A 15,764-nucleotide genomic window follows, 5' to 3' on the forward strand; every position below is an offset into this window, starting at 1 on the left:
TCATCATGGCTGTTGCCTTCCTTTATGTGCAGAGTTAGAATAAGGGCTCTGAGCATTGGAACTGTAGTCCATGTTATTGAGGTTGTTTTCAAACTTTTTAAAAAGGCTGACAGAGCCTTTTAAAAATTCCTCCATCAAAATCCTATGCAAAATCTCAATATATAAAATAGACAATGACAGTATTTTATTAATATAAATGTACTTTATAAGTTTAAATATATAATATTTATACATTATGAGATCAATGCATTAATTTTGATAAATACCAACATTTGAAGTCAGGATTTATGGTTGGCAGCTTAAATATCTGCCCTAGCATCTAGTTTATTTTGCAGCTGTTTTAGCTGCATAGCATTAAGAAAATCCAACCCATACAGGTAAGTACTTGCAGTTGGTAACAATTCTGTGATGAAGCTCATCTTACTATTTTAGGATACTATTTAAATGAATTGATTGAGAATCTGGAATGAGGGGAAGGAAGAACGTTTTGTTTCCAAGTTGAATCATTACAGTATCTTATAGTCTTTTTTTCCGTAACTGTACATTAATCCCAAATGCCTAGAACTTACAACAGAAAGTAAAATGCTCTGTAATATATAACATATTATATTTGATGGTGCCACAGGTGGTTGGCCAACCAGGGCTAGAGCATTTGCCAAGCAGATGCCCTTGGGCTAATGCCTGGCATTTAACTGAGTACGGTGCATGTGTGTGAGCTTCAGTATGTAGTTGCTTATATAATTTTACATGAGCAGACATGTGTAGGCCTGCAGTCCAAATACCCGCAGAGAACTACAAACCTCTTTATCAATGACATATTCATATGCATGTCACATATGGTCAGAAAAGAAAGAAAAAGCTTCATTCTGAAGGCTGTATGATATTGAGCCATGAGGAGGACAGCCCATATTAATGTTTAGTGGTCTTTTCAGGATAGAAGTTGGCATCTAGTACAAATTAGCATGTGTCCTTTTTTAAAACTATAGTTTTTTTTTTTTTTTTTTTTTTTTTTTGAGACGGAGTCTCGCTCTGTCGCCCAGGCTGTAGCGCAGTGGCGCCATCTCAGCTCACTGCAAGCTCCGCCTCCCGGGTTCACGCCATTCTCCTGCCTCAGCCTCCCGAGTAGCTGAGACTACAGGCGACTGCCACCACGCCCGGCTACTTTTTTGTATTTAAAACTATAGTTTAAAAAAGGGTTTAAAAGATATTTCAAGACATGAAATATGCACCTAGTTTGTGGAAGTTCCAAAATACTGTTGTAAAACCACAGGGTGGTGAGAAACGCAGTTGGCCCACAGGGTCACTGTAGGACCACGGCATTTTAAGCACCAGGACCCCTTGTGGGACAAAGAAGTTGAGGTCACAGTCGGTTATTGAACTGGTTTGAAAAGGGCAAGCAGATTATGAAAGGTAGGTTCACCACGTGCTAAGCTCGTGTGAGTCTGGCTGTCATCAAAAAGGCCCCTAAAAGTGCTTGAGGACCCTCAAAAATGTGGCCACCCAGGCTGCACAGGCAGGGAGTTTCTTGGGAGGAAGTCCCTTTTGCAAAGTTTTTTCTTAATGTCTTGGATTGTTTTCTTTTTTTCTTTCTTTCTTTTTTTTTTTTTTTTAAAGAGGCAGGATTTTGCTTGTCACCCAGGCTGGAGTACAGTGGTGCAATCATAGCTCACTGTAACCTTGAACTTCTGGGCTCAGGCGATCCTCCACCTCTGCCTCCCAAGTATGAATAGCTATGTCCTGGAATTTTAATGAATGCCCCTGCAAACAGTTAGCCTCCTGTAATGATCTGAGCAGGGTGTGTGGTATGGAGGTCATCTCCCTTTGCAGGAGGCCTGGGGAACTCACCTCTAAACTGTGCATTATTTCAAGGAAATTGCCCACAAAAGAGAAATTAGCAGGATGGGAGTAGTTGAAAGCTAGATGCTACCCTTGTGGTGGAACTCTGGAAGCCTTGACAGGCCTCCAGCACGAGAGTCCTGCTGCAGGAATTGTTTGAACAGGGCTGCTCAGCAGGACATTTTGCCAAGAATTCTGCTGTCAGTACTAGAGAAAGAAAATGTGAATTACGAGGATGGCTGATTCTTTAGGAGATCTCAGCTTGAGATTTCCGTCAAATTCCCTTCTTCATAAACCAGGTGCACATCAACCATTTTGCATCCCTGTTTTTAGGGCCATGTAAGTATATTTTTAAGAGAAAAAGAAGCAAAACTAGAGTGTCTTTTGTTTAAATGCTTTTCAGAATGTTATGGGGGAAAAGGGCTGTGGTTACTTTAAGAGTGAGAGGTCTTTGACAAAAGTGGTCGATGGGAAGCACACACACACGTACACACGTGTTAAGGGATTTTTAATATTTATCAAGGCAACTAAATGCATAAAGATCAATTGGAAAAGCTGGAGAATTTCTCTACCTAAAGAGAAAACAGGTTAAAATTAGGAATTAGCTGCCAAGAAAATTCCTGAAAGAACATTTAAGGAGAGTCACAACTCTGATACACAGAGATTTCATTTAAAAATCCCTCCCCAATTTTTGCCAAGCCACAGAGAAACAGAAAACCAGCTTCCTTCTTATTGAAGGAGACAGAGAATCCTTGGGCATTAACATCGCAAGAGTATCTCTGCCTTGCTCAGAGTGTATAGTAATAAAAAGAATCACAGTTAAACCTAGTAGCAGAAGAGGCACTAAGATTTTAACTCTCGATGGTTCTGGTTGGGGATTATCACTGAATCTTGGACAAGTTCTGGAGGCCATGTAAAATTCAGGGCAATTAAAGTCCATGTGGACCAAAGGGTAGGCTAACCCTAGTTTAGGAATGTTTGTCATCTGTTAAAAATTAGAAAGGAAATGGTACTAAATGATACAGAATTATTTATGTTTCTTAAAGACTTATTCCAAATTATGCACCTTTTTTTTTTTTTTTTTTGGATGCACAATTACGTCTTTATTTGTTTGTTCAGTGAGTGATAGGAGGGAAACACAATTTTATCCCTAGAACAGTACAATAAATGCTGATGGCTACCTGACTTGGCCAACAAAATTTCTGGAGCCAGTCTGCTTGACCAGATGCTCTTCCTTTACTTCAAGGAGTGCTTTCGTAGGGTTGACATATTTTCTGTTTCGAGTGAAAGTGAAGAAAAAAACAGAACTATCAAATGCCAAACAAGTAGTGAAATTGGCAGGAAATAAAATTGATTTCGGTGATTTTTATTTTGAACAGTAGTTTTTGAAGAATCACAGATGTAATGAGAGTGATTACAGAGTTAGAAGGTGATTTTTATAGATCTTATGAGGGAGACTTCTGGATTATTTTAAGGGTTTTACAGGTTGATGGCCCTAGGTCAAGTGTCTGGTTTTAGTCTTCTGAAACTTAAAGTTTTTCTTTTCCTCGATACATCCTTCAGTAAAGTATTATTACTTTAATGCCTGTCAGCTACTGCACTTAGAAATACAACCAGAAGAGTTGAGGAAATGAGAAAGAGAAAGGTGGCTGTTCTTAGGGGCAACTGAAAAAGATCCTGAATACAGAAAGGAAGAAAGGGGTTTAAAAAACGTGTTTGTATGTGTGAGAAAGAGAATGTCCCAAGTAGTGATATTTCAGGTACAATTGATCATTGAAAACTGAAATTTCCCTCAGGGGTAAAGAAATATGTGATAATTGTGTGGGGTCATGGAGTCAATCAGTATCCCTGTGCCAGTGATCAGGAAATGGGGAGAAAGAGGATGGGGAGGAGGGAGTGGAGGAAGGAGAGGGAAGGAGAAGGAGGAGGAGGAGGAGGAAGAGGGGAAGAGGAGCAAAAGGAAGGGAGGCCAGGCCTGGATCACAAGTATTAAACTTCATGGTATTAATAAGGCAGGCCAGAATTTGTGTAACTTACATCTAAACTACTACTTGGTTGATGCTTAATAAATATTTGTTGAAGAGTAAATGAATACATTAATTACTACCTTTTATGTACAGTAGATAAGGTTGAAATTTTCTCTTTCCTGACCAGGACGGTTAGCTAGTTAATTACAAAAGTAGGGTGAAGCATGGAAATCAAACAAATGACACACACACACCTTCGACAGTTTGCTTTTACCTTAAAACACATGTACATCCATTCACCAGTTTTTTGATTTGGGGCCATGGACCTTTCTTTGCTCATGAAACCCTGATTGTCTTTCTTGCACAAACCACACCCATAAGCGTTATCTGAGGTTTCCATTTGGGTTTCTTTAAAGTGCAGTGAGAATTTAAAGACATTTGCAAAGCAGTCTGAGTACCAGAATGATTCTGGATTTTTATTATTTTTGCCCCTAATCATTTGCAGTTGTCTCATCCACACCTAATTTGCCAGTAGTTTTTTGTTTTTTTTTTTTTTATCTTGGCTGCTTGCCTTTATTGAATCTTTCCAAAGCAATTAACTTCATTTTTGTAGAAACAACTAACAAATGCTCTTTCTTCTTGTGCTTGCTTTCACGGGTTTGTGTACTATTTGAATACTTATGTCATTACAAAGCAATAGCAACTGGCATAAACAGGTGTGGGAACATGGTTGACACTATGTGAACACAGCACATCTCGGGGGTGCAGGAGGGTGCAAGTGTCCCAGGGAAGAATCTGCCAGAGTCTTGTCTGTGGGAAGCTTGGGAGGAGCCATCTGAGTGGTAGGCATAGAGGCTAGGAGGAAATAAAATAGATTTTTGGAGGGCTGCCCTGGCAAACCCCCATCTGTAAAATGACGGCAAGCATTCAGACAGTATTGATTTTTCTTTATGCCTGGCACAGGCCTGTACCTGGATCCTGTCCTCATCACTCACTCCTTGACTGTGGGATTTGCTAGAACATTCTGTACCCAAAAAGGTTCAGTGGAGTCAAGGTGTGATCACTGGGCTGCCAATTACCCATTCCTTACATCTCTAAGTGGATTTTTATGCCTTGGGTTAACATTGACCCCTTCTCTTCCTGCCAGGGATTAGAACCAGTCATTCCAATTTGTAGAAATCTGCTTTTTACCAGTGTCTTCCTTTTCCTAGCTCTTTGGTTTTTCCAACAGGGAATTCTGGGATGAACTTAGAAAATATTTTCTTGATGAAAACTGTCACAGAGCAGCACTTTTTAAAAAATTTTTATTTTTTAGAGACAGGGTCTCTGTTGCCCAGGCTGGAGTGCAGGCACAGTCATAGCTCACTGCCACCTCAAATACCTGGGCTCAAACGACCCTCCCACCTCAACCTCCTGAGTAGCTTAGACTACAGGTGCGTGCCACCAGGCCCGGCTAACTTTAAAAAAATTTTTTTTGTAGAGATGTGATCTCACCATCTTGTCCAGGCTGATCTTAAACTCCTGGACAGCAGCGCTTTCTTTAGTGACTGGTATTTCCTCCCTCCTCTCTTTCTCCTTTTCTGCCTTCACTTTATTCTATCCTTCCATTCTATTATTCACTTGATATTTATTAGTCTTCAGGATGAGTCAAGATTATGCAGATTGTTTTGCTTGCTGCAAAGGTGTATCAGAAACCATTTCTTCAAGAAACCTGCCATTGAGGATGGAAATTTACCAAAGGGTGTTGTGTCTTTAAAAGCTGTGCTGTGTAGGCCAGCACAGTGGCTCACTTAGTCCCAGAACTTTGGGAGGCTGAGGCAGGCAGTTCACTTGAGCCCGGGAGTTCAAGGCCGGGCGGGGCAACATGATGAAACCGTGTCTCTACAGAAACAAACAAACAATTAACTGGGTGTGCTTGCATACACCTGTGGTCCCAGCTTTTCAGGAGGCTGATGTGGGAGGATCACTTGAGCCTGGGAGATGGAGGCTGTGGTGAGCTGTGATCTTGCCACTGCACTCAGCCTTGGTGACAGAGCAAGACTGTCTCAAAAAAAAAAAAAAAAAAAAAAAGGACAAAAGTCTGTGCTGTGTTAGAACACCTCACATTGCCAGAGGTACTGCTCGAGAAAATACAAATGGCTGCAAGACCTAAGAACCTGGAAACAAGTGATAAAAACCAATTTGCAGTTAGAATATGTGTCCTTAAGTCCACGCTCTATAATGGAAATATTTCACTCTGCACGAGCCAGGCAGGCCTTTTCCCGGGGCCTGTTGGTCTTGGTTTGGCTGCAGCTTGGTTATCTGAATGTTTCCAAGACCAAGGCAGATTCAGAGGGAGCCCAGTTAAGAGGACACAGGGTCACTGACAGTACAGTAAACAACACCTGATAGCAGGAAGGAGACAGCTAAATGCCAGCCAGATTCCAAAAGCCCTAAGGGTCTGAGGATCTCAAGCCCCAGGCTGCTGTACGCCTAAGACCGAAGACCGCCACCTTGGGCTGCACAAATTGATTGATATTCACCTTGGTGCCTCTGAGCCATCTAAGAAAGGTTACTTAAGCTCAGATTAATTTGTGTAAGAAGACAGAGGAAATAAATAGAACGTATTTTTTTAAGTTTGGGATTTATGTGGTTAGCTTCATTTATTTTGAAATTTAGAATGTCCTCTGGTGGGACTGGATGAATGCAGCTTTATTGCATCCACCTAGTTTCTGATGATTCTTGCAAGCAGTGGCAGAAAATAAAGGAGCCCATGAAGCCACCAGGCTTCCCCACCTCATGCAGAGTGGGGAAGAAAGTGGATGTAATCAAATGGCAAATGCTTGTTTTGTAAAAATATGTTGTGTCCTAATGAGGCCCCGTGGCACAGTGGTTAAGAGTCCAGGCCAAGGATCTGACCGCTGGTGTTAGAAATCAGGCTTTACCACTTAGTAGGTGTGTGTGGCTCCTTGGCAAATGACTTAGTCTCTCTTTGCCTCAAATTCCTTACCTGCAAAATGGGTATAATAAAAGTGTCTGATAGGATAGTTGTGAAGTATTACTTGTGAGCCCTGAGATCAATGGTAGCCATCAGCTCTTTGTTGGCTAATGTCATTGGTAACCCATCCTCCTTCCTTGCTGCCTTTACTCTTTTTTTTTTTTTTTTTTTTGAGACAGAGTCTCGCTCTGTCACCCAGGCTGGAGTGCAGTGGTGCGATCTCAGCTCACTGCAAGCTCTGCCTCCTGGGTTCACGCCATTCTCCTACCTCAGCCTCCCGAGTAGCTGGGACTACAGGCACTTAGCTGTTGTCAGAAGAAGGCAGAGGGCAGAGCTGAGCACAGTGAAAATGCATGCTTAGCAAATATTTTTGTTTTTCTGAGACGGAGTCTTGCTGTGTTGCCCAGGCTGGAGGGCAGTGGTGCAAGCACGGCTCATTGCAACCTCCACCTCTCGGGTTCAAGCGATTCTCCTGCCTCAGCCTCATGAGTAGCTGGGATTACAGGCACACACCACCACGCCCAGCTAAATTTTGTGTTTTTAGTAGAGATGGGGTTTCACTGTGTTGATCAGGCTGGTCTCAAACTTGTGACCTCAAATGATCTGCCTGCCTCGGCCTCCCAAAGTGCTAGGATTACAGAGGTGGGCCGCCGTGCCCGGCCAGCACACATTTGTTATCTCTAGAGTGCACTAGGCAGGATTTCACTTCAATGCTAAGATTTTGGCTCTCTTTTGCTAAGGTCGATATAATTTTATTAGTGATCTGGTTGCTCCCAAAATATCTCTTGGGTTGTATTCACTGAGGAAGAAAGGAAGTAGTTTTTTTTTTTTCTTGTTTTCCTTGTTTTGTTACTTGATATGCCCAAGTGGTGTTGTTCACTGAGGTAATTCGAGGTACACAGGGGCTGTGACAGTATCCACCCTCAGCACAGCTGAGATGGTAGGGGGCATGGAGAGTGGGACTGGCCAAGGCAAATACAGAAGCCCAGAGCCCCAGTTCCATGATGTAAATCTTGTACCAAATTTCAGTGAGCATTATTTTCTACACGGGGAAATGAAATGATGGAGTGTTTAAAACCTAGAACAGCACTGGGTAGATGGCAGAACTTTTTTTTTTTTTTGGTTGGTGTGAAATGTTAGGTTATTTCGACTGCAAGGTGAATCGGAAAGTCTTGGTAGGAATGTAGCTTCCCCCCGCCACTTGGAAAGGAGTGTGTGATTTGTTTGCCAAAGGCCCTGGTAGCCTTCAATCTGTCAAAACGTTGCAAGCTGGGAGCGGTTTGCCAAAGCAAACTATCAAAGTGAAATAACACACGAGTTGCACACACAGAGACACATGCATGCTCTCTCATTCTCCAAACATTAACTTTGAATTGGGTCAGGAGGAACAAGGATTTGGGCTAGATTGTTGGTGTTTTGAAAAGAGGTGGGCACAGCTACAGATACCAATTAGCTAAGTACGCGCAAGCGGGGTGAGGTATCCTAAAACAGAGTGTGCTGAGCAGGGGTGGGAAACTTTCAGCCCTTGGCAGAGTTTCCTCTGGCCCCTGGGGTTATATATTGCTGTGCCTGCTGTTATTGTAGCCCAAAGAATAATTGCCCCTCTGGGGGAATTTATTCTATTCCATTCAGAGCAGAGACCATTTAATATCTCAGATTTTACTGCAGAATGAATTTTGTTGGGTACCCCTATGCATTTGAGCTTCAATAGGGCCCAGTAAATGAAGAAAAGAAGCATTTGAACATCTAAATGTAATTTGTGTTGCACTTTTGTAACAATCTTGCTGCCATATCTTGTCATCTTCTAAGGATGGTTTTTCGGAGAGGGGTAACATAGAAATTCAAAAGCAGAACTGATTTTTATAAATCCCTCATAAAAGAAAATTGTAAAAGCTCCCAAAGTGGCTTGGGACATTTTTGAATATGTTAATTCACCGTGTTTTCACTTAATCTTGAGATTTCAGGGGTCACCAAGATGGTGAAGCATCATTCTTTAATTCAGTGAATTAAGCTCTTGCTATACAGCAGCCACCCTGCTAGGTGCTGGGGAATAAAGTAGTGACAAAACAAACTCCCTGGTCTCATGGGGCTTACATTCCCTTGGCTAGAGAGAGAGAAATGTAAATAAAGACATAGTATGTGAGACAGTAAGTGCTATGGAGAAAAGGACTGGGCTGGGAGAGGGACCACTGTTTTTTTAGGCTCAAGGAAGCCCTGTGCAGACAAGATCCTTTGGGCAGAGACCTTAAGAAGCGAGGGAATGAGTAGAATTGACCAGGCAACCTGGAATGCAGTTCCTCGGAGTCAGAGGAAAACCTAGATGTGATCTCCCTCCCTCTCCTGCCCCAGGTCCCCCTGAATGCTATGGAAGTGCAACCTCAGATCAGTGATTATCCAAAACTGCTCCGTACAAATATGTGGCTACTGTGTGTGCCAAGAGCTTTGAGGCACTGAGGTGTAACACGTTTATGGAGCTGCTGTTTTTTTTTTTCTTTTAACAAAACCACACCAATCTGGTTTTCTTTTTAAATGAGTAAGCAGTGCCAGAATGTGTTACAAATGATTCAAATTTGTAGGCCTGGGTTCATAATGTGCTTTCTTGCACATTAACTCATTTGAGGTAGGAAGACAGGTTATATAATTCCCATTTTACAGATGAGGAAACTGAGGCACAGCGAGAGGTGATTTGCCCTAAGTCATGCAACCATGGAGCATGGACTTGTGAGTTGTGATGCACATGTTCTTGGTTTAGAGGTCAAATTGGATCCAGTAGGGATACAGCTAGAAGATTACTGTCCTTTTGCCACCACTGTCTGGGAACCCGCTCTCTTTAATTCTCCTGCCCTATTGCTGGAAGACGTCTTGGGCAATATTTCCAGTGCATTATGTGTGTAATGAACAGGCTCATTTTCAAGTATTTGAAAGTCCAAAGAAAGTTGTGTGTGGTGGGAGTAAGAAGGGAAATCATTTTAGAAGTTATCCAGGACATCGGTAACATCACCATCTAGACCTGAACCGTTAGCTTCCTGTGTCCTGAATAGCACAGATCTGTGCATCTGCACTGGACAGGACAGACAGACAATGTTTCCATCATTGTAGAAAACTCTATTGGACAGTGCTGCTCTAGATCCTCAGCAAGTTATAATTCAACTCTTTTATTCTTCTCCCCACTAATTTCATATTATTGTCCCAAATACATCCCTTGTTTGGAAGAATGTTGTTATGAATACAGTATATTAAAAGGAAAGTTTAGCCTGTGCACGGTGCTCATGCCTGTAATCCTAGCACTTTGAGAGGCCAAGGCGGGCGGATCACCTGAGGTTAGGAGTTCGAGACCAGCCTGGCCAACATGGTGAAACCCCATCTCCACTAAAAATATAAAAATTAGCCAGACGTGGTGGTGCCGCCTGTAATTCCAGCTACTGGGGAGGCTGAGGCAGGAGAATCACTTGAGCCCGGGAGGCAGAGATTGCAGTGAGCCGAGATCAAGCCACTGCACTCCAGCCTGGGAGACAGAACGAGACTCAGTTTCAAAGAAAAAATAAAAATAAAAGGAAAGTGTAGTCAGATACAAACATTTTGATCTCTCATCCAGGTAAAAACTTCTTTTCTCCTCTAAGCTGGTCCTGTTGTAGCCTCAGACCCCTGTAGTAGGGAAGAGGGGGTTTGGTTGGTTCCTTCACACTCCTAGTTTCCTGCCCTGCCCACTCACTGTCATTGTGAATTCCTTCAGGGTGAGGCACAGGAGAGGAGAGGAGAGGTAACCGGCAAAGAGGTTCCCAGTGGGACTGCTGTTCCTTGTAATCTGGTGCTGCTGTCCTTGGTTGGCAGATGTCCAAGTTCCAGATTCTCCTCTCTCGGGGCACTTTGGAGAATTTCCCCCTCACTAGGCTCTCCTGCTGCACCATGCCCTCGTGCAGGCTATGCAGATCTGCACCTCCACCCCCCAGCGCCTGTACTCCATGGGTATAAGCGGCAGGCTTACTTTCTAGGAAACGTAGAAAGTAAAATCTTTCTGGTGAAAATCTTTGGTGGAGTCCTTTCCAGATAACCTAAGTTCCGTGTCTTTCCATGGTGCTAAAACATAGCATCTCCTGCCCCACCAGGCTCTAAAAATACAGACTGTTCCCACCTAGCCCTCTCTCCATTCTTCCCTCCTGGATACTCCAGCTAGGGTTTGGCCTTTAGATGTTTTTCAGAGGAGAATCAGGCACTAATCCTTGTACCCCCGGATACCAGGGCATCTGGATCAAGCTCTGAATGTTGTCCCTCTTGCTTGGCTTGGGGAAGAGCTCCTACTTTTCCTTCCCCATAGGGGAGTGGAGGGGCTGTATGCAGCTCTCCTACATCGTTTTCAGGGAAATCCACACCCAGCAAACTCCATCCTCCAGCCTCCTTGTGCATACAGGTGGGAGGTGAGTGAGGGGATGACGGGCACCCACTTTGTCATTCCTGAATAGGCAGTGCAGCTGCTCTCTTTGGAATGTGTGCATACTTAGTACCCATGTTCTCAGCTCTGGATCCTCAGCTGCAACTCCATGACTACAGCCATCTTCCCTGCTTCTCACCACATTGCACAGTCTCTAGCCAGTCTGTCCATGTTCGTTCTGTGTGGTCTGCTGGGTCACTTACTTACAAAACAGGAGCTGGGGTGGAATTTTGGATTCTTAGAAATGGTGGATGCTTCATCGAACTCCACAAGACCTAACCCCCAGCTTCAGGCAGGTTTTGCTCATCTCCACACTGACGTGGTGGTTTGTCTTGGTCTGGGGCAGTGTTTCACATCTCTCAGCTGTGTTGCAAGTCTCAAAAAGGTTGGGAACCACTATATTATTTAACTTAGGTTAAATACCGTTTGACAAATGGTCAAAAGATACAGCGGCCTCATTGCAGGGATGCTTAAAATAATGACACTGATGATTTGAAATCATGAGACCTTGGGCATTTAAATTAATTGACAATACTTGTCTCGCCTGTGGTCCGAGGTTACATTTCCAATCACATTCAGGTGGGACTTGGGGCAGGAGAGGGAGTGAAAGATCTAGGTTTTCCTCTGATTCAGAGGAGCTACATTCCAGGTTGCCTGGTCAACTCTACTCCTTCTCTCACCTTCTTAACTTACTAACCATGCCAATTGTTTTACCTCTGTCATATTCAATGATCCTCACAGAAGGTGAGAATGTTTGAGGCATGGAAATGCTAACTGACCCGAGATCACCCAGATGGGAATGATGGAGCTGGGATTCTAGCCTGGCTCCATGCCTTCTCCAGCACACCCTGCTGTCTCAGCCGGCTCCTTTTTCCCCACCTCCTCTTTATTTGATGACATTCCCTAATCAGGGCTGGTGACAGTGAGGCTTAGCACAGCTAATCCCACCCATGGAGAACATATGTGACATCAAAAGGCTGGAAAGAGGCAGAGGAATGGTTCCCAGGAAAGCATGAGCTGTAAGGAGAGGAACTTCTCTGGCAGGCTCAAAGGCCACACGTTTCCCTGAGCCTACCACCCGTGAAGGACCGCATGTGGGCTGCACTAGCACTCCCTCTGCCAGGCATGGTGCATCCTCTTACTCAGTTCTCCCCTGAACCTCTGAGCCAGTTCCAGTTCCTGTTGTTATCCCCATTTTTCGGGGGAGGATACTGAGACTTAGAGAGGTTAAAGCTCTGACCTAGAACACCCCTGTGGGTAAGCAGGAAGGCTGGGATGTGATCCCACACCTGCCCCATACCATGCCTTGCCACAGCACCATGCTGCCTCCCTCCTATGGGGCCGACACTTTGTGTCTTCACTGGGTCATGTCCCAGGGCCTGGGTTGGGCTGTTCCCCCCCATCCACTGATGAGATGGTGATGCTGCCTTCCACTGGGTGCTGTTGCCTGGAACATACTCACCATCTTGCCTGTTGCTATTTTCCCTTTTCAGTGTCCTGGGTTCCCTCCTGCTGCTTGGATTCCAGTTCGTGTGCCCACAGTCCTCCACTCAACACAGGAAGGTAAGCCATGGCCATCCAGAGGTTTTCTTCTCTGCCCAAGAGGCTAGGGTCACTCTGGTCACTGCCCTGAACTTTGTTCTATTTGAAGGTGAGTCACCACTGATCCTGAAAGGAAGCACAATTTACAGAATGTGGAGTGTACTATTCTGTTCTCACATTGCTATAAAGAAATACCTAAGAGTGGGAAATTTACAAAGAGGTTTTATTGGCCCACAGTTCCGCAGGCTGTACAGGAAGCATGATGCTGGCCATCTGCGTGGCTTCTGTGGAGGCCTCAGGAAGCTTACAATTATGATGGAAGACAAAGTGGGAACAGCACTTCACATGGCTGGAGAAGAAGCAAGAGAGAGAACGGGGAGGTGCCATACACTTTTAAACAACCAGATCTCACGAGAACTCATTTTTGCCATGACTGCACCAAGGGGGATAGTGTTAAACCATGAGGAACCATCCCTATGATCCAATCACCTTCCACCAGGCCCCGCCTCCAACATTGGAGATTACAATTGGACATGAGATTTGGGTGGGGACACAGATCCGAACCCTATCATGGAGCTTAAAATGTGAAGCTGGCGCCTGGAGTCGGTCTCTGATTTGAGAGCAATGGCAGCTTTGCAACATGTGTTCGCTACAATGGACAGCTGAGAGGTCAGTGAGAGCACTCTACAAAGGCATGGGCAGGGCTTAAGGAACCCACTTGGAAATGGAGGAGACCAGTATGGAGCTTTTACCCTCTCTTGGGGCACCTTCAAGGTCAAGGGCAGGGATAGAGCTGCAGCTGTAGCTGTGGCTGTTGCTATGCAAGAGAACCCCCTGACAGGGAGTCATGATCTTCAGTAGAGGGACACAGTCACTGCCAACCGATGGCCAGGCAGGGATGGAACTGCGAAATAAGAACCTCACCTTCTCTTTCCTCTCACCCCTCATTTCCTGTTGGTGACTCCCTTTGGCCAAACCGAGCAGAAGACAGAAGATAAGAAGGCTTTGATGCAGTCCCCAAAGGCCAGCCTCCTGGGCCACAGGACTGGGTGGAGAAGGGTAGACAGCATCTAAAGGAGCAAATGGACAGTATTGCATACACTTCCCTTCAGGCTTTGTGTGTTTTATAGTAAATGAACCATCCACCATTGCCTGAATAAGCCTAGTGCTGCCCTACAACCGAGCAGGTCCTTGATCAATGTTTCCTTAGAAACAATGCATGACAGGACTCTTAGAAAGTCCCTAGAAGCCCTTCCTGCTACCTAGGAGCTCCTCCTGTCTACCTGGAATCAAATTCAGACTCCTGAGAAGAGATCAGTTATTTGTATCCAAGTGTGACCAAGTTGGTTGACTCCTTTCCTGAGAGAGGCTTTTCTTTTCTTTTTCTTTGTTTTTGAGATGGAGTTTCGCTCTTGTCACCCAGGCTGGAGTGCAATGGCACGATCTCGGCTCACTGCAACCTCTGCCTCCCAGGTTCAAGTGATTCTTCTGCCTCATCCTCCCGAGTAGCTGAGATTACAGGCCTGCGCCACCACACCCAGCTGCTTTTTTTTGTTTTAACAGTAGAGACGGGGTTTCACCATGTTGGCAGGCTAGTCTCGAACTCCTGACCTCAATCAGGTGATTGATCCACCCACCTCGGCCTCCCAAAGTGCTGGGATTATAGGCGTGAGCCACGGCACCGGCCTGAGAGAAGGTTTTCATAGGGGAAATTCAGGACAGAAGGGGGCCAAGAAAAAAGAGTGTGCGCACATATTTGGCTAAACATGACCCTTCTTGGGAGCAGTTCTTCGTGCTTTTATCTGATTATAGTCTAATTTATTTTCTGTTTCAATCTGTTTTTCTGGACCAGGTATAAACCTCTACTGTACTGTATCTCCTACTAGGATGTCAGCTCCATGAAAGTAGGAACTTACTGGTCTTGTTCATGGCCCTATTCCCAGCTCCTAGAATAGAGCCTGGCATGTTGTAGGTGCTCAATAAAATCCTTGTTGAATGACTGACTGAATGGAAAACCTGGCCAAGGTCTAAGCATCATTTCACTGGATTCACCTGGAAATTTGCACCACCCCCACCCCCACCCTACTTACTGTGCTACATCATCTCTATTCATAATATCAGGACTCAGAAAGGACAACTGCCTACTTTTATTATGAAGTTATATTATTTATTAATGTTTAGAATTATCAGGTTTGTTAATACTAACAGTTGAATCAATTTACTGTGTTCCTTTTGTTGTTGTTGCTCAAATAGGCTATCATAACTGAAAATACCTTATACATGATCAATGTACTTTGCTGTCTCCTGTAATTTTTCAAGTTAACCTGAATGATATGTGAGTAACCTGAACAAAAGGTCCCCAAATAGGTATCACTCTCATCTTTCTTCAAGTGTTTGCTCTGAGAAATGGGGAAAAAAAGATTTATAAGTTATTTTATCATTAAAATTTTTTAATTGATGTAGTAATTGTACAGATTTATGCATACAATTTGGTGTTTCAATACATGTGTATTATATAATTATCAAATCAGGGTATTTAGCATTCTAGTCACCTCATGCACTTATCTTTTTTTTTTTTTTTTGTGGTGAGAACATTGAAAAGCCTCTCTTCTAGCTATTTTGTCATATATAATACCTTACCGTTAACCATCATCAAGCTACTGTGTAATAGAACACCAGAACTTACTCCCCCTGTCTTTGGTAACTTTGTACCCATTGACCAACCTCTCCCCACTCTCCCCTCTTTTCTTTCCCCTCTTCTCCTCAGTCTCTGGTAACCTCTGTTCTCCTTTCTGCTTCTATATCAATTCTTTTTTTTTTTTTCAGATTCCACATATGAGTGAGATCTGTGATATTTGTCTTTCTGTGTCCAGCTTATTTCACTTTAAACATAATAACCTCCAGGTCCATCCATGTTGTCCCAAATGAAAAGATTTCATTCTTTTTAATGGCCAAATAATATTTCCATTGTGTATATATACACCACATTTTCTTTGCTGTTCATTTGTTGTTG

The 15,764-nt window shown here is 43.8% G+C and overlaps 1 protein-coding gene across 2 annotated transcripts in view; it reads left to right on the forward strand.

The window, feature by feature from the left end:
• Positions 1 to 15,764, forward strand: part of THSD4 (thrombospondin type 1 domain containing 4) — a 698,888-nt gene that overhangs the window by 44,795 nt on the left and 638,329 nt on the right. For both annotated transcript variants that reach the window (XM_077939655.1, XM_028851087.2), the window contains exon 3: positions 12,703 to 12,772. In XM_077939655.1, coding sequence (XP_077795781.1) covers positions 12,703 to 12,772 — 70 coding nt within the window. The remainder of the gene's footprint in view (positions 1 to 12,702; positions 12,773 to 15,764) is intronic.

The sequence above is a fragment of the Macaca mulatta genome, chromosome 7 (assembly GCF_049350105.2).
Source record: "Macaca mulatta isolate MMU2019108-1 chromosome 7, T2T-MMU8v2.0, whole genome shotgun sequence".
NCBI classification, from domain to species: domain Eukaryota; kingdom Metazoa; phylum Chordata; class Mammalia; order Primates; family Cercopithecidae; genus Macaca; species Macaca mulatta.